At 52.7% G+C, this 17,884-nt stretch overlaps 2 protein-coding genes across 3 annotated transcripts; one reads left to right on the forward strand and one right to left on the reverse strand.

Annotated features, from left to right (window-relative positions):
• The first annotated feature begins 1,327 nt into the window (after positions 1-1,327).
• Positions 1,328-3,079, forward strand: TOMM6 (translocase of outer mitochondrial membrane 6). The gene is made up of 3 exons (XM_027908661.1): positions 1,328-1,488; positions 2,429-2,530; positions 2,776-3,079. Exons 1-2 carry the CDS (start codon positions 1,328-1,330, stop codon positions 2,523-2,525), a joined length of 258 nt encoding a protein of 85 aa, XP_027764462.1. The 3' UTR covers positions 2,526-2,530; positions 2,776-3,079.
• Positions 3,080-8,468: 5,389 nt separating this feature from the next.
• USP49 (ubiquitin specific peptidase 49) lies at positions 8,469-16,520 on the reverse strand. Of its 2 annotated transcripts, XM_027908657.1 has the most exons (6): positions 15,480-16,511; positions 13,136-14,543; positions 12,273-12,477; positions 10,370-10,478; positions 9,486-9,691; positions 8,469-8,778 (listed from the first exon to the last, which is right to left on the reverse strand). In XM_027908657.1, exons 2-6 carry the CDS (start codon positions 14,513-14,515, stop codon positions 8,588-8,590), a joined length of 2,091 nt encoding a protein of 696 aa, XP_027764458.1. In that variant the 5' UTR covers positions 14,516-14,543; positions 15,480-16,511; the 3' UTR covers positions 8,469-8,587. The 2 variants fall into 2 exon arrangements, 1 of the variants encoding a protein (XP_027764458.1); XR_003573989.1 differs by lacking the exons at positions 8,469-8,778; positions 9,486-9,691 and adding an exon at positions 11,104-11,587 and having other exon boundaries at positions 10,419-10,478; positions 15,480-16,520.
• Between the last annotated feature and the right edge of the window lie 1,364 nt (positions 16,521-17,884).

The following is a 17,884-nucleotide window of genomic DNA, read 5'->3' on the forward strand; positions in this document are numbered from 1 at the left end:
TTTGGGCCCCACTTGCAGCATCACCACTCGCCAGCAGCCCTGGGGACGGGGCTCAGGGGGTCTCCCAAACCCTGTGCCCACCCACCTCAGGCACCTCTGCCAGGCGCCTCCAGCCTCCCCTCCCCTTTATCTCCCTGCATCCCCCCTGGCGGTGACGCTCCCGGGGCTCGTTAGCACCGGGCAGATGTGTTGGTGCGAGGTGCAGACATCCCGCCCAGCCCCCGGGGCATTTATCACCTCTCCCTGCCCGCGAACACCGGGGAGGTCTGGCTGGGGACGCGCTGATAACGAACTGGTCTGAACTGGTCCGCACAGCAATGCAAATTCCTGCCATCCACCCGGAGATGAAGACGGTGCCGTGACCTCGCCGGAACGGGGGAGGAGATAAGGGGGGAGAAGGGAGGCTCCAGGTGAGCTCGCTGATCCCAAATGCCAGCAGAGCAGGAGATGAAAGGGAAAACCCCAAGTGCGAGGTGCAGTAAGACCCTTCCGAGACTCCAAAAGAGCCGCGCCGGGTGTGGGGCCGAGGGCTGGCCGTCGGAGCTGGCTGCTTCCCAAGGCTGATCCCACCGGGCAGATAACACACAGCTCTCCATCTGGCCCGCTAATTAGAGCCCCTAATCGCCATAAATCAATTAGCTCGCTGGGATTTGGGAAGGGGATGCAGCAGCAGGGACAAACGTGGCTGCAGCCTGGACGGACGGCGTGGCGGGACTGCTACAAACAGTCTGATAAAATAATCGAGGTTGGATCATATGGAAGAAGCGGCTGCAATTAAAAGGTGGAAAATGGCAAAGCACCACGTGTAGGGCTGTTAGGAGTGTTGTGTTTGACGTGTGCAACTACAGAAACCCCACCAGGAAGTTACTGGACCATTTATGCTGCTTGGAAACCCCCTTACCCTTCCCTTCCTGGTCTGAGCATCAGCGATCCCAACCAGCAGAGCTCAGTGGAACTGACCAGGGATTGTTTCAGAATAAACATCCACAGCCTATGGAACCAGTCACTGCAAAGGTTAAATTTATAAGAATGGGCTTAAGTACCAGAAAAGAAGTATAAAAATGACATGCAGAACCCCCCAAAACCGTGCAGCTCCCGGGAATCCCACCCCCTTCCTCCCTGGGCTGCTCAGCTCGGGGGTTGCCGAGCCCAACCCGGACCCGAGGGGTGCCGGGAAGCCCCGCGCTGATCCCGATCCTGATCCCGATCCCGATCCCGATCCCGATCGCGCCCCACGTGGCGCTGAGCACCGGCAGTGATGTCACTCGACGGCCGTGACGTCACGCCGCGCCGGCGACGCCATCGCCCGGCGCGCGCGGGGGCAGCAATGGCGGCGGCGGCGGCGGGAGCGGGCCCGGGAACGCCGGGAGCGGGAGCGGGGTCGGGGTCGGGATCGGGAGCGGGGCCGGTGGCGGCCCCGCCGAGGGGGCTCCGCGCGTGGCTCCGCAGCGCGTTCCGCTTCGCCACCGACCGGAACGACTTCCGCAGGTGCGGGGGCACCGGGAGCGGGGATGGGATCAAATCCGGGAGCGGGAGCGGAGCTTGGATCGCGTCCGGGGCTGGGACCGGCATCGGGACTGGGATCGAGAGCCCCCCTCCCGGTTCCTGCCCTGTCCTGTCCCAGCAGTGGCGTGTCCAGCAGGAGCAGGGCAGGGATTGTCCCCCTGTGCTGGCGCTGCTGGGACATCAAATCCTGTGTCCGGTTCTGGTCACTCGGATCAGGAGGGACACTGGGGGGGCTGGAGCAGGGAAGGGAAGGGAATGGAGCTGGGAAGGGTCTGGAGCACCAGGAGAGCTGAGGGAGCTGGGGGGGCTCATCCTGGAGCAAAGGAGGCTCAGGGGGGACCTTCTGGCTCTGCAATCTCTGCCAGGAGGGGGGAGCCGGGGGGATTTTGGGCTCTGCTCCCAGGGAACAGGGACAGGAGGAGAGGGAACGGCCTCAGGCTGTGCCCGGGGAAGGTCAGGCTGGACACCAGGAGGGATTTCTCCTGGAAAAGGGTGAAGTTCTGAGGCCTGAACAACAGGCCCTGAGCCAAAGCTGACCCCTCGATGAACCTTCCAGCAAACTTTATCTGTTTCATCAGCTCGTTAAGGAACTGATCATTAGTGAAAGAATATATTTATCTTTCCGTATTTAGAGGCCAGTCAAGGCCATGGAATCAGATGCCTGGCCGTGTTTGGCAGGAGATGAATGGTCACGGTTGACTCCCTTGGTTTTCCCCCTTGAGCCCTGGCCAGGGAGAAGGAAACCAGATGTTTCTGCACTAGAAGTTATGTAAACATAAAACCAGTATAACAGCTGGAGTCCAGGGGAGGCCTGGATGTGGGACGCAGTGCCCTGGGCTGGGTGACAAGGAGTGGATCGGACACAGGCCGGGCTCGATGGTCCTGGAGGGATTTTCCAGCTGAAATGTCTCTGGGATTGCAGGAACCTGCTGGTGAACCTGGGGCTGTTCGCTGCCGGGGTCTGGGTCGCCCGGAACCTGACGGACATCGACCTGATGGCCCCGCAGCCCGTCCCGTAGAGCCGGTGAGTCCGGGGTCAGGGGGAGGGAGGGGACCAGGAGGGATCTGGGAAGGTGGGAACAGCTGTGCTTGGAATCATGGAATGCCCTGAGCTGGAAGGAACCCACAGGGATCCTCCACTCCAGCCCCTGGCCCTGCACAGACACCCCAATGACCGCTGACTTGACCTCACGAAGGGCTGTAAAGCTGTCACTAAGCTGCCACATGCCAGAAATCACCTCCGTTAACACCGCTGAATCCCTGTCCCAGGAATTCCTGGAGCTGCAGGGAGCAGAGCTCGCCCTCCCACCGGGACCGGAGCCGCGTTGGGCCGCGCCGGGTTCGCTGCATTCCTGCAAGGACGTGGTTCTCCTCCCCTGCAGAGCTGCTGCTCAGAGCCCCTCCTGTCCTGCTCCAGGCAGTGACAAGGGGGAAAGATTTAAGGCTGAGAGGAAGAATTTATTTCCAATTCATTCCTCAAGGCACAGCAAGAATGGTTTTCTCAAGGATGTTTGTGGAATTTCCTCCTCTACCCCCACCCAGATGTTTATTAAAGTCTATGGAATAACAACAACACAGCCCGCTGGAATTTCTTCTTCTTTTTTTTTTTTTTCTTTTAATAAGAAACTTCAGCTTACAAAAACAAGGTGTAAAAAGAGTAAAGATTTACAAAAAAATCATAAAAACATGATTTATATTTCACACCCGAGAGACAAAAGGGCCGAGCCCAGCCCTGGGCTGAACCCGGGACCCATCTGCTGCTTCTGCAAAGGAAAATCCGAGCCGGGACGAGCCCCAGGGGAACTCCAGCCGCCAGGTTTCCTGGGAAATGTCCGTGTGGGAGAAGGCTGGGGGATGCAGAGGAGCGATGGCTGCGTGTGGGAGGAGAAGCCATTTGGTGTTGCATAGCATGGGGTGCCCTGGGCTGAGGCTGGAACAGCTGCCGGGGACGGTGGAAGCACCACGGGGATGCTGAGGCTGTGATTTGCTCACAGGGTGCTCCTGGAAGGTGCTGTGGAGGAGCAGGAGGAGCTCCCAGCCCTGAGAGCCGTGGCAGTGGGGTGCAGCATGGCTTCACATTCTTTGGACAGTTTCACAGGGTTTTAGTTCAGGACATTCTCCTGGAGCAGCTGTTCCCATGTCTGGAGGACAGAACTGCCCCTCACCTGCTCCCCCCCCCCCAAAAAACCCACCCCCCTCATTCCACTCCCCATAACAATCCTTAAAAATGCTGTTTTCAAAGCTGGTGTTTGGACATCCTGTAAAGAAATGAAATTCTTTTGAAGTCGGGATAATCCAAGTTATGCAGAAACAGTTTCTGCAGGAAAAGGGGATTAATTAGGACATTTCAGTCCCTTTATAGTTAATCTTAGTTTTGATTTACTCACACTAATCTCCCCCAGCCTGGGGTCAGGCAGGGGCCAGGCTGTGCCTGTGGAGGCTGCCAGGGGTGACTTGGGGATGTTGGGAACAAACCTGACTGTAAGAAAAGCTGATGGGGATCAGGAGGCAGCTGGACAGACTGCCAGGAACAGTCAGGAATCATGGAATATCCTGAGCTGGAAGGGACCCACAAGGACCAACCCCTGGCCCTGCACAGACACCCCAACATCCCACCCTGTCCCTCAGAGCTTTGTCCAAACCCTCCTGCAGCTCTGGCAGCCTTGGGGCTGTGCCCACTGCCCTGGGGAGCCTGTTCAGTGCCAACCACCCTCTGGGGGAAGAACCTTGTCCTGAGATCCACCCTGAGCCTGCCCTGACACAGCTCCAGCCATTCCATGGGTGCTGTCCCTGCTCACCCAGAGCAGAGCTCAGAGCTCTGTGAGGAACCTGCAGCCCCCTGAGCTCTCTGCTCAGGCCCAGTGCCCTCAGCCATCCCTCACAAGGCTTCCTCTCCAGAGCCTTCACCATCCTTGTAGCCCTTAATTAATTGATTAACTGGATTCTCCCTCGCTTGCTGCTGCCTGGCAGTGTCCTTGAGGAGGACACTCCCAGCCTGGCACAAGTCAGCTCAGCTCATTAGTGATGTCAGGAATGAAGCTGGAGCAGAAACTCGAGGCTGTTCTGACTTAAATCCACTGAAAAATCCAGGCAATCCACCCAAGCTCCAGCTTGGCTCCTCAGCCAAACAAGCACTCCCCTCCTGTTTTCACAGGGGCTGCCAGGGGATTCCATACTGAGGGAAAACTCCTCTCCTGTGCAGCCTCTGCCAGCAGCTCCCTGCCAGGAAGCTCAGCTGAGAGCAGGACTAAGTGTTTGGAGGTGCTGAAGATCAGCCTGAACTCTGCCCTGACTCAGGGCAGCGGGGAAGCTCCCAGAAGTGGAAGCATCCTGCCCATCCTGCAGCACTGCTGCCAGGACAATGGCAACTGGGATTTTTTTTTTTTTTTTTTCCATTTCTAAACCAGGAATTAGCATTAGGTTTGGGACAGAAGGTGCTTCCCACCAAAACCCCCCTGGAGTTTTTACTCCTTGCTCTGACAGATTCCAGCTGACTGGGCTGGCTGGAGGGGCCTGGCTGGCATTAAGGAAAAAAAAAAAAATTCTAAAAAGAAGACAATTTAATCCTGGCTCCCAGTCCTCAGGTCAGCAGGAGTGGCACAGCAAAGCCTGACATCCAGCACTGCAGGTCTGTTATCCCCCTTGCTGCCTCACATGGACAGCTTCAAAGCCAGACCAGAGACTGGTTCGGGGGTAAAAAACTGGAAGGTTTTTTTCAGTGCTTTGCAGAGAAACTGTTTTTTTGGTGGAATGCATAGTTTAGCTTGGGAATACGGGCAGGAAAAGGGATAATCAAGGCAAATTTATGTAACCAACTTGCTAAGTGGAACAAAGTTACCTACAATAAAGTGGTTTCCAACTGCTCCAGCAGATGCTGGGCCACACCTGGCCATGGACACATGAAGATTCTTCCCTCTCAAAAACACAGAATTAAGGAAATCCCATTTACTCACAGGTTGGATGGGATAAGGATGTGCTGGGAACAGTTCCCTCCCAAGCCTGACTTCCTGCTCCTCATCAACAACCTGGGAGGTGCCATGGACCTCCCACTTGCTCCAAGCATCTCCCAAGGCTCCTGCTGCCAGAGTGGATCCCCAGGACAGGAATCCCAGCACATGGAACACCAGACTTGCTCCCAGCTGTACCAAAACAAAGGGGTTTGTGTTGCAGACACGTGGTTTGCACTCACAGCTGTGACTGCTGAACTCCTCACAGGAGTCACGTCACCTCACCTACCTGTGAAACTGGTATTCATTCTAATGATCAGTTCTAACAGAGCCTAAAACTGGGATTCACTCTAAATCTGCATCAGGGGAGGGGCAGAATTGGAAGCCACATGGTTAAGCAGGGACAGATCTGCCCCTGCTCAGACAAACCTCAGTGGCTTCCCTGTAATTCCTTACAGATGGAGGGGGTGACTTCCATGAGACTTCCTGGCAAACAGGACACTCTAAAACAGTGCCCACACGGAGGGAGCCCTGGGCTCTGCCTGTCTCAAGCCTGCAGGAGCCAACCCTAAACCAACCAGCATCAAAAGTGCCATACGCTGTCGCTTCCAAATAAAAGCTAAATATTCCAGAACCCCCACGGTGATGGGAAAGGCAGGTTTATCTGAGTTTACTTCCTTCCTTCCCTATCAGGGCAGTTGTTTTCCTGGCTGCAGGATCTCCCCAGCTCAGCTGATATCCCTTGGAGACTCATGACTACAGAGATGTCACCTCAAACCCTACAAAATCTGGCTATGGGAGCACTCCCAGCTCCCTGTGAACCCCACACCCCGACAGCTGCAATTCCACCTGAATTCCAACATGAATGCCAAACACTCAGTCAAAAGATGAGCACTGATGGCACAGAGCCTGGGCTCGCTGCAGGAACAACTGCTGCTGCAGTGGGTTTGCCTTTCTGTGGGATTTTTATCCAAAAAAAAAAGGGCCAGCATGGCTTTGGGATGCAGGGAGAGGGAACCAAAGGGCCAGCTGGGAGCAGAGCAAACCAGATATAATCCTCTTAAAGGGCAGGCAGGCCTGGAGGGACACATGTATGGGGAAAACACCAGCCTTCCCTTCCACCTCAGGTGAAAAAGGCGATTCTAAGCACTATCCTGCCTTTAATTTGAGTTTTCTCTGCCTCATGGAGCATAATTTGCTCCAGAACAAATCCATCATGTATCTGACAATCCTGATTCCTTCAGGAATGTCACCTTCTCCCTGGCTGAGCCCAACTCAGCTTCCCCTGCACTCACATTTGCTGTTACTGGATCTCAGTTTGGCCTGTTTTGCATTTTTTTTTTTTTGCATCATTATTGATTTCATTTACTGGTAGCACCAAAAATCCCCCACCCAGTAAATACAAAGACATTCATAAATCCCTCCAGCCCTTGCTACATTTAGAGAACCAAAACCAAACCCTTTTCATCGGGACTGTTGCAAACTGCCTCCAAAAAAAAAACAAAGAGAATGTGATCTCAGAACGACACTGAATTGTCCAAAAGACATTCTTTTAGGCTCAAAAAGCAGCACCTTGGTCAGGACACAGGAAATGGGAAGCTCGGAGGCCAGAGGAGACCTGGTGTGATGCTGTGCTCTGGCACAACCCGAATTTCTTCTTGCTGGGCTCAATTTGCCCAAGGACAGGGGGGTGAAAGTCCCAGGAAGGGGCAGTGGGAAGAGGAGTGGGATTTGGGAGACTCCCCTTTTCACCCCCTTCCCACAACATCGGGTGTGTCTGAGGGGCAAACACCGACAAGGATAAAAGGAGAAGAGGGAAGAGGAGAAACACACTTGGACAACTTCCCTACCTGAACATGGAACCAATTTTTTTTTTAAGAACCTTGTATTTCAGATTATTTCACCTTTTAACCATTAAAAAAATAGCCAAGATTGAAAGACATCAACGTGTTGTGGGGTTTCCTTTTGCAGTTCCATATTCAGATTAAAACATGAAACGTGAACAGCCAAACCCCAAATTACAAAAACACACCTGAGGTGCAACTGTAGGCTGAGAAGTGACTACAAATAGTCCACTAAGGCTCTGTGCTTCTCACAGGATTCCAAAATCAGGGTGATTTCAGATTTACAGACATTTTTGTAGCCTTTCCAACTCGACGTGGAATTTGAGATTTAACTACATTCCTTCCCTCGGTGGCCCAGCAGGAACAAATTACAAAATACACCCCTCACAGGGTGAATTCTGGGCACTGCTTGGATCCAAGGCCACCTCCCCTTGGCCCTGGGCTCGTGTGACAACCCCAGCTAATGACTGTTCCCACTCCAGAGGCACTGACAGAATCCCACACTGTGCCATTCCCACCACTCCGTTCCCCCTGAGGAGAACGAGCCACATTTTTTTTGTAATAAAGTGGGATTTTGCCACTGTGAGCTGCCCCCACGCCACCAGCCTCCTCTGCCGCAGCTGTGCAAGCCACAGACTGGATAATCCTCACAGTCCTGGGGACAGTGATGCCACTCCAGCAGAAACCTGGAGCGCAGGCTTTGTTTTTGCTGCCAGCTCTGGCACACAGGTACATTCCTGGTTTTATTACAGGGTGGTTTTTTTTTTTTATTTTGTGTGTGTGTGTGTTTAAACACACTTTCTCCAGAGAAGAAACCGCATTCAAATCACATTCTGAGCGAATTTAGCTGCCAGTTGAGTTCAGCCCAGAGAATATAAACCACGGGGGGGGTGACACAGCCCTGGTGGCACTGACACTTTAGCCAGGGCTTTGCCCCCAGCTGATGGAGGAGCATCCCCCTGGCTTCACAGCCCTGCAGTCCCCAGCCACCCTGGCCAGGGTGGCTGGGGACTGCAGGGCTGTGAAGCCAAGGGGATGCTCCTCACCTCCTCCCACGTGAGATGAAACACAGCATCAAATTCCTACCTGCGTTCCTGTGGGCCCAGCTTAGCAACAAGGTTCTGTAAAACCGAGATTCTGGTGTTGCCAGAACTTCCCCCCCAAAGGTGGCAAAGATCCCCGCTCTGATCCCATTCCTGCAGTTTCTCCCCCGCGGAGAGGGGGAAGATGCGAGCGCCAGCGGTTCCAGAAGGAGCTGGGAGCGATGACTGGAGTGACAGGGCTCCCCCATCACGGGAATGCCGGTCTGCTGTCCTTCTCACTGTTCCTGGGTGGCACCTGAGCTTGGAGTTGTTTTTCTGAGATCCCTGCTCCGTCCTGCACCGTCCTTTGAGTGTAAAAGAGGATGTAGGCCTGGGTCCTGCACACCTCCTCCACGCTACATACATTCAGTTTGGAGTCGTTGCAGTGGACCCAAAACCCTGGGGAGCAAAGGGAGAAAAGAGGACATCAGCAAGGGAGGCAGAATTCCTTCTGGGTGCATTTTGAAACTGTTCATAGGAAACATCCACAACGCAAGGAGAAAAAGCATCTCTTGTCCTTTCCTCTACAGCTTTTAATCCGGAAAACATTCTGAGCCTTTTTTATTTTTTTTTTTTTTTCTGTGCTTTAGAAATACCAAATCTTAATGTAATCAGCGATATATAATATCCCAAAAGCTCAATTAGGCAGAGACAAGAATCCCCTGGAGATGGCCAATTTGTCCCCCTTTCTCCAGCCAGGAGGCAGAGTCAATACCAATTCAGCTGCTGGAGCCGCCCCACCCCCTGCGGATGTTATTCATGAATAGTTCCTGTCCAGCCTCAAAACACTTTCTGTTTATCTCCTCATCCCAGGGATAACCGAGCAAAGGCACCCAGCTGGAGCAGCTCCACGGAGTGACTCTGCCTGAGAAAATGAGGCATTCACGGCGCTCCCAGCGGGCACCAGGAGGCTCCCCGAGGGCCGTGGAGCCGCAGCGAGGGGGAGTCACAAACCAACCGCGCCACCAGGGACACAGCGGGGCAAACAGACTGCTGAGCTGGGCCCAGAGGAGCTCTGGCCACGAAGCTTCCCAGCAGCTACCCCACGTCTGCGGGGTAAAAGAGGGGTTTGTGGGGTCGGGCCCCCCGTCCCCAGGCACACGCACCTCCCTCCGTGTTGTAGCAATATGCTGTGTAGTGTCCTGAGCCAAACCCCTTCCCGTGATGCATCACCACAGCCGAGAGGTCATACACAAGGGTCTCTTTGCCAAGAGAGGAGAGAGAGTCCCTGCAGCAGTAAGGTTCCATGTTTAATACCTGCTCAAAGAGGACATGGACCCCGATCTTCTCGCGGTGATTGCGCTCAGACCACCTGCGAACACAAGGGATCAGAGACTTGGGGTCTTGCTCCGGGCTGAGGGGGGTGCACAGGCAGACACTGCTCCACAACCCTCCAGGGAAGCATCACCAACTGTTTCCCTTGTTTTCACTCGAAAATCTCCTACAGCCACCTTGCACACACAGCTCCTTCTGTCACTGATGGCATTAGCGGGGATATTGTTGAGATCACAACAGCCAAACAGCCTTTAAAATCCTCAGTTCTATCAATAAATCCCCCCCACACACCTGGCCTAACCATCTTAGAAGCTTTTCATAATGTTTTGAGTTTTGTCTGCCATTTCTTCAACAGGTAAATACACAATACTGGCATTTAACTCTCACAACCTTCCACCTTCAACAAATCTCTCAGCTCATCGACCGATCATCTCCCAGCCATCCTTCCAAGCTGTCTGCAAACCCAGCAAAGGCCCTCGAGGACAACTCAAGGAAACCAGGACTAATATTTACGAAACATTACGTGGGGGGTGTGGCAGAAAAGATGCTGCAAACAAATCTGCCCCTGATTGCAGTGTGAGAGGGTTTCACGTGCCTGATGGGTAAGAGGTTATCCATCTGCACCCAGCAGGAAGTGAGAGAAGTTATGGGCCCACAGTTCTTCCCAAAAAGCAGAGGCCAGTGTCTCTGCTGACGCCATGGAGGGTCCCCTCACCTGAAGCGTTTAAGGTGCAGCCGGAGGACCTGAGGTAGTCTGTAGATCAGCAACTGCTTTTTAGCTTCACTCAGAACAAGAGGTTTAGGAGAAGACTTTCGCCGTTTGCCTGACACAAAAAAACACACACACACACAAAAAATCAAGGCAATGATTGTTAGGATTTGATTACTTCCCAGGAGAGGAAAATAGCACATGATGACCTCTTCGTTCCAGCAGCAGTCGAGCTCAGGTGTGCTCGGGATGGACACAAAAGGAAATGATAAGGAATCCCTCCACAGGAACTTCTCCAGGATCAAAACTCCCCCTTTTGTGATGCTCATAATCACACAATGAGTTGTCACCTTCAAGCTGCTTGTGCTGATGTTTTGCCCTGAGAAATACACCGGGAACACCAAGACAGAGCCAAGGCCAAAGACACCTGGGGCTGCAGCAGCTCCAGTTCCCACAGGGCAACTCCAGCACACAAAGAGCAGTACCTGCTATCTTATTCTGTCTGCTACTTGCAGCACTAGAATAAGACTTGTAGCAGCCTGCATTAGCTCAAGGGTATCAATACAAGCCAGAAAATGCTTCCAGCAAAGTTCCACCAACAGCAAACAGCCCCTGAACCAAAGCTGGAGAAGAAGGAGAACAGCTCCTCTTCCCAGTGCTTGCTCTTCGCAGGACACTGAACATATGACTGTCCCAGGAGGAGGACAGGTGGCTGTCAGAGCTTCCAATAAGAAATGTACCTGTTAATTAGATTTCTGCACCTCAGTGCACCAGTTCAGAACAGATGGGTGCCTCCTCCTCCAGCACGTCTGACACGCGCTGCCCAGATCATTCCTGGCACCTGGACTCGGGCTGGTGCCTTTCCCTGGCTCTTTCCAGCTGGTTAATGCTTCCCAAGCCATTTAATTCTGAAGTAACCATTAAAATTCAGCTTTCACAAAGAATCAAAGCAAACTGAGTTAAGATGAAGCTGAACTCATCCGCATCGACAATTTGTGAACGTTATTTGTGAATCAGAATCCATTCAAATCATATTTGGCTTTTTTCCAAGAACATCCAGTCAAGGATTATTTCCTAACACTCTGAGAAGATGTTTGGTAACAGATTTGCCAGTTGATAGAGAACAGATCTCTACAAGTATTTGCTACTCCAGCTGCTTAGTTGCAATGCAAGTCAAATCACTGGCGTTTTCCTCCCAGGGGAATGAACGTTTGCCATAAATACCTGCATGAAAAAGAATCCAAATCCAGCTTATCAGAGTGGCTGAGCTGAATGATAACACACAGGCTAAAATGATTTTCAGGGATATAATGACCTTTCACTCAGAGCTGCTGCAGGAAAGCAAAGTCATCTACTAGCTGAGCACAGCAAAATGTGTGCATCACCTCCCAGGTAATAACACATTACCTGAGCCTCCCTGGATACTGCCAGGTCAGTGCTTCCCAACAAATGCCCACAGAGGGATGAAACTCTCACCTGGCACAGCTACACACCTTGAAAACTCTGATTTCTGGGTCAAGGATTCAATCAAGAACAAGCAGCATAGGGATGATGTGTCAGAAAAGCTTTCCTGCCACACAGAGATGAGTAAAAGCACAGGGGATAAAGCCCTTCTTTTGCCCCTAAATCCAGCCCCCTCTCTTCCAAAAAATTCTTGAAGTCCCCTCCAACACAAGTGAGAGCAGTTCTGAACAGGCTGGTATCAAAACTGTAGTGAATTGTGCTGCTGAATGGCAGAGATGAGAGATAAACGACACGTCAGGTCCCAACTGGAGCCCAAATGAGCAGCATCTACCAACGGCAGGAACCAAACCAGCAGGAGCAGCCCAGAAGAAGAGAGTTTTCCCACCCAAGCAGGCCACAAGCCGTGTCCCCAGGCACACAGCTGGTGCCTCCAGAGCCCACTCACTGTTGCACTGGTCGCAGGCGTAGATCCTCCCCTCCAGGGCCTCGGTCTCGGTGAACTTGGCCAGCATCTCGGTCAGCAGGCACTCTGCCTGCTGCACTGGGACAATGCCCTTCTCCAGGGAGTGGTAGCGCTCGGGGAACTCCAAGGAAAGGTCCCAGAAGGGCTCCACGGTGTTGGATTTGTAGTTGCACGTTGTGCAGGTGACCTGGGGATGGAACAAACACACAAATACTGCTCTGGAACCCCACACTGGCACGGACTGTCACAGCCACGGGGCAGCTTCGTGCCCAAAGGGCAGAGCAGTTCCACAAAGATCTGTGAGTCAAGGGAAACACTTCTTATGTCCAGCCTGAAAGCAAATAATTTAAAGCTTCTTTCTCTCTTCACCTTTCTGGGATTTGCTTCCTTCCTCAGACAAACACCTTTACAGGTGGAACACCAGTTCACAGTTGGCACACTCAGTGTCTCAAGGTGACTTTCATATGCTGGCAAAATACTGTCACAGAGCTTGTTCTCTAAAACAACAGATGCTCTCCCTGACCCTCATCATATTCTTCCTAGACATGGAAACAACACCAAAAAGGGACAAAACAAAGGAAAAAACACTTTGAAATCACATTCAAAACTTAAATCTAAGGGGTCAGAACTTCTGTGCTTGTGCAGATTCCATCCTGAAGCGACAGAAGCCAAGTGAATTTATAATGAACGTGACAAACATGGAAACGCTGACACCTGCACAGCAACCTTTCTCAGGAGGTGCTCCTAAGCCACTCCTCACATATCCGGGGGTCCTCAACACACAGAGCCTTTGCTCCCCGGTGTGAATGGCTCCAAATGATCCCTGCGCCAGGGCAGGCCCGTACCTGGCTGAGCAACTGCCCGTGGAAGATGGTGTTGACCACCTTGAGGACCTGCTTGGTGAGCTTCCTCTGCGAGAAGGGGATGAGGATCCTGCGCTTCGTTCCTTCCGACTCCAGCTCCTGCTGGACTTTATCCAGCAGCTCGCAGAGGAATTCCTGAGCGTCCTGCTGATCGTAGCCCCGGAAGGCCGGGATCAGGCTCCACACGGAGTGCAGCATGGCAAAGGGGGACACGAGGGCCCACTTGCCAGACCACATCACTCTGAAGAGGGTGTGCAGTTCGTGGCAGAGGGAGATGTGCTTTGAGCTCGGCTCCTTGGGCTGGATCAGTTCTAAGCTTCGGCTTATGGAGGAGCTCCCATTTAAGCCAGCTGGCGAGCTCTGCGTGCCAGATGATCCCACTTTGTCAGTCTTCCCCGACTCATTAGCAGCAGACCCATTTGCCAGTTTGCCAGGGATCCTGGCCCTCCCGTTCACAGTTTTAGCCAAGAGTTCTTCTGTTTCACAGAGATCGAGTGTCAGGAAACATTCTCTGAACTTCTGGAGGTGACTCAGCACTTGCAGAATGGAGTTCATGTAACACGTGTTCCCCAGGTTCCTCAGCCCCGTCACCCCGGGCGTCATGAGGGGCTGGCGCCGGATGGAGTAGAACTGTCTGAACCTGCTGCTCTGCACCTGCCTTGAGGTAGGGGAGGAGGCCACCTCCCTGAATTTCCTTGGAATCAAGTTCTCCCTGTGCACGTGGGACAGCAGCCTCGCGCTCTTCCTGGGGGGGGTGTTCGCCAGCTCCTCCAGGAGCTGCCTCTTCATCTCCTGCCGCCGCTGCCGAGCCGCCTCCTTCTTCTTCTCCAGCTCCTCCAGCTGCTTCTTCTGCTGCAGTTTCAGCTGCCCCCGAGAGCTCCTGTCGAACCAGGTCCGCAGCGCCCTCGCCAGCAGGGCCTGGCGCCGGTGCCAGAGCGCCGTGAGCATCTGGGACTGCCCCGGGGGGCTCGTGCGGCGGCCGCGCGCGGCCTCCCCCAGCGCCATGGAGCGCAGCGTCCGCCCGCCGCGCCCCGAGGCGTCCTGCCTCTGCCCCTGGATGGCCGACAGGGAGCTCCTCAGCAGCTTCAGGTCCCCCTCGGGGTTGTCGTTCAGGACGTAGTCCTGGCAGAGGTAACAGAACACGTACAGGTCGTGCACCTCCATGGCCAGGGGGTGCCGCGTCTCCTGGAAGTGGCGCAGCGCGTGCTCCTCGATGTAGCGCCCGCAGGCCACGTGCGAGCACTTGAGGCAGGCCCAGAGCGACTCCGTGGTCTGGCAGTCCACGCACCGCCACTTCTGGGGGTTCAGGATCGAGTGGTCCTGGGCGAGTCGTAGCCGCCCGACATGTTTGCATCTATCCATGTCTCACAGGAGTCGGCGCTGCTCTGACCTGCGGAGGCAAAAGGAAAAGGGAAAGGGGAAGGATTTTAGAGCCGCGACAGGTATGCAAAATTTCTGTTCGTGGTGGAGTGGTGGAAGGGACCCACAGGGATCAAAGTCCAACTCCTGGCCCTGCACAGGACGCCCCCAAATCCCACCCTGTGCCTGAGAGCATCGTCCAAACACTCCTTGTGCTCTGGCACCTCTGGCAGTGACCACTGCCCTCCTTTTGTACCAGACCTATGAAAACACCGATGTCGTGTCTTGTCAATCCCTGAACCAACGACACTATTTCTGTGCACAGTCTTTTTAAAAGCACCAGTGAAAGATATTGGATGGACCAGGTCTAGAGAATAAAGCTCTATCTGTCTCCTAAGGCCGGCCCAGACAGCTGCCAGCACGTCTGACCCAATCCACGGAGAGAAGGATTCATTCAGTCCACACACACGTTTGATCTTTAGCTGCCCCCTTGAAAGTGATACACTCAAAAGGAATTTGGAATTGGAATGCATATCATCAGGAACCAGACTGAGGTTACCAACTTCAGGCAGAAGCCACTGAAATATCAGATTATGGCGGTAACAAGAGCGTTTGTCCTCAGGCTTTACATTCTGCCCCCGAACTCCCTGATTTCCCACAGCCTCCCAAACATTCCAGTGCTGAAAAAAAAAATCAGCATGGGGAAAAAAAAAAAAATTCAACGTGTAGCACCACGTAGGGGAAACCTAAAGGAAAATCTGCGTGTGGACGTGAGACACACAAACCGAGAAAGCAGCTGATTTACTGAGCGACCGCTGGAACTGCAGGGACATCCGAGGAGGTGCAAAGAGTGCAGCCCCGTGAAAAGCCCAGCTGAACCCTGGCGTGCCAGCGCTGTGGATTGTGCAGTGCAGCCCCTGCGGGGCTCTGGTCCCAGGGAAGGAGCTCAGCCCCACACGCTACTCACGGGGCCGCGGTCACACATCCTTTCCTCCGCCACGCAGCGTCCCGGGCGCGGAGCAGCCCCATGTTCCACGCGAGTCCTGGCTGCTTCGGGGAGAATTTAATCACCAGTTAAGCCTTCACTGCCAGGCAGCCCGTCTTCAAAGCCCTGCAGAGAGAATATTCCGGTGATGCACAGAAACAAACCCAGGCAGGGCTGGTTTGGAGCACCATTAATTAACCCCCTCGGCGCGCACAGGACACGTTTATTACGGGCACCGGAATTATCTGGAAGCCAAAGCCCGCTCACACCCAGGAACCCAAATTCTCAGATGTTCACACACGTCACACGCAAAGAGGCACTCTGGAATTTCATTTTCTGCTTTCATTTTCGGGCAAGCTGTAAATCTGCTGATCACATGGGGCCTCTTCACCGCTGAGTCTTTTGTAGTGGATGACCCAACATATGGCAGAGGAAAAATGGGAGTTAAAAAAAAGTGAGGGAAAAACGTGCCCCTCCTGTGATCACTTGGATTTTGGCTGCTTCGATCACTTGGTGAACGAAGGGGGAGGAGATGGGGGAAAGATTAAAAAAAAAAAAAAAAAAAAATTTGTGCTGAATAAATTTCATTTCTAGGTGATTCTTCAAGCAATAAAAAGGAAGTAATGAAGAGTCGTCAAGTGTGAACTGCAGCAAAATAAGAACTAGAGAGGAGAGAAAAATGGGTAAAAACCTGCCAAAAGGTAGAAGAGGTGGTAAAAATGGATCTGTTGGAATAATCCAGGAGAGACTGAATTAAGTTGCTTCCACAGCTACGACTACAGTACTGAACACACACATAGCAGTGACAGGGGACAGCAATCCCAGGCACAAAGTGGTTACAGATGGCACAGAGAGTGTAGGACCTGGCACACAGAATATTTGGTTAAAAAATCATTTTATGAGGGGCAAAGTTTAACACAACAAAGGCCCCAGCACACCCTGCCAAAGGCTTTGGGACAGAATTGAGCCACCACCTGGATAGGTGGGCAGAGACCTGGCCAGGCTAAGAAAATGGATTTTTAGTGGTCCTAAATTATGCAAGTCTGCTTTATTCACTGCCTTTTTCGGTGATATTGCTGTTAAAGATGGAATCTCTTCAGGAAAAAAAAATCAAAGCTCTTCAGTTCTTTCCCTCTCCTCCACTCCAGATTAAAGCTCAAGTGGCCACTTCAGCCCCCGCCTCCTGGGGGGACCCACGGTGCCTGAAGAACCATCTGAGCTGTTTATTCAAAGGGGCTCAGAAACCTTCCCACCTCTCCTTTGGGCTGGGCTCGTTCCCTCCCAGATCCCAGGACCTGGAAAGGCACTTTTGGAAATCCTGCTCTAAACAAAAGACCGATCTGGTCTCCTCTTTCCAAGTTGGAAACATCCCCTCCCACCTTCCTCCCTCCCCACCTTCCTCCCCTGACCCTTTTTCCCCCCGTCTTTCTTTATTTCTCTCCTCAGGTCTGGATAAAAAATTGTGCAATAATCCTGTCTGGGCTTGGTGAGACCAAGTGGCAGAGATTCCAGCTTGAGAGAGTATAGACACTATGGTAACATTGACAGCCTTCATTTACATAAAAGAATACTAATTATGTTGTATCATCAACATCTGTGATTCTGCTCACTGCCATATGCGACAGTGTGGGGAATTTAACCCTTGAGTCTCACCAGCGTGTTCTGAGGAACAAAAACTGGGCCTTATGCACACAGCTTTCCAGAGAATAATCAAACAGCCAGTTCCTCACCACCCTTGCAAGCTCTCAGGACACGGTATTTTCAAAACCCACTAGATTTATCCCCCATTTCCAAGGAAGGAGAACCAGTGGTGCTGGTTCCAGCTGGGTAACAGGCTACCAGGAAATCAATCCCACACCAGATCCAGAGCATCAGGGAATCGTGTTTGACAATGCAGGAGGCTGTCAGGAGATAAATCACCAGCCTTTTGTCAACTGCTTTTGCTTTTCCTGTGTGGGCCAGGAGATTTCCTGCTTGCAAAGGGAAAGAGATTCTGAGCACGGTGGGGCAGTTGACAGAGCAGCTTTGTTACACCTTAATTCAGTCATTCTCAGCACAAAAGCATCTTTGATGCTGCGGGTGATATTCCCCACCTGGTTCTCTTTACGCATCCACAGATAATTCCCTTGCAAAACCAAGCCCTAATTCCCTGTACCTTGGGCTGCTCTCAGAGTTAGAAAGAAATGGTGTTTATTTAACCCCAAACCACTCGAATGAGAGGTTTTCCTCAGAGAGGGGATTCTCCACCCACCACACTTCAGAGTTCGTCTTCACATTAAAGGTTTCTCTTACTGACTCGTACTTTTGAGCCCTTCCATGATTTAAAAAAAAAAAAAAAAGGATTAAAACTGACTCTCCCGTGAACCAAAGGCAGCTGGAGCAGCTGC

Source organism: Empidonax traillii, unplaced genomic scaffold (assembly GCF_003031625.1).
Source record: "Empidonax traillii isolate 1590-97213 ecotype Southwest subspecies unplaced genomic scaffold, ASM303162v1 scaffold1783:size61636, whole genome shotgun sequence".
NCBI classification, from domain to species: Eukaryota; Metazoa; Chordata; class Aves; order Passeriformes; family Tyrannidae; genus Empidonax; species Empidonax traillii.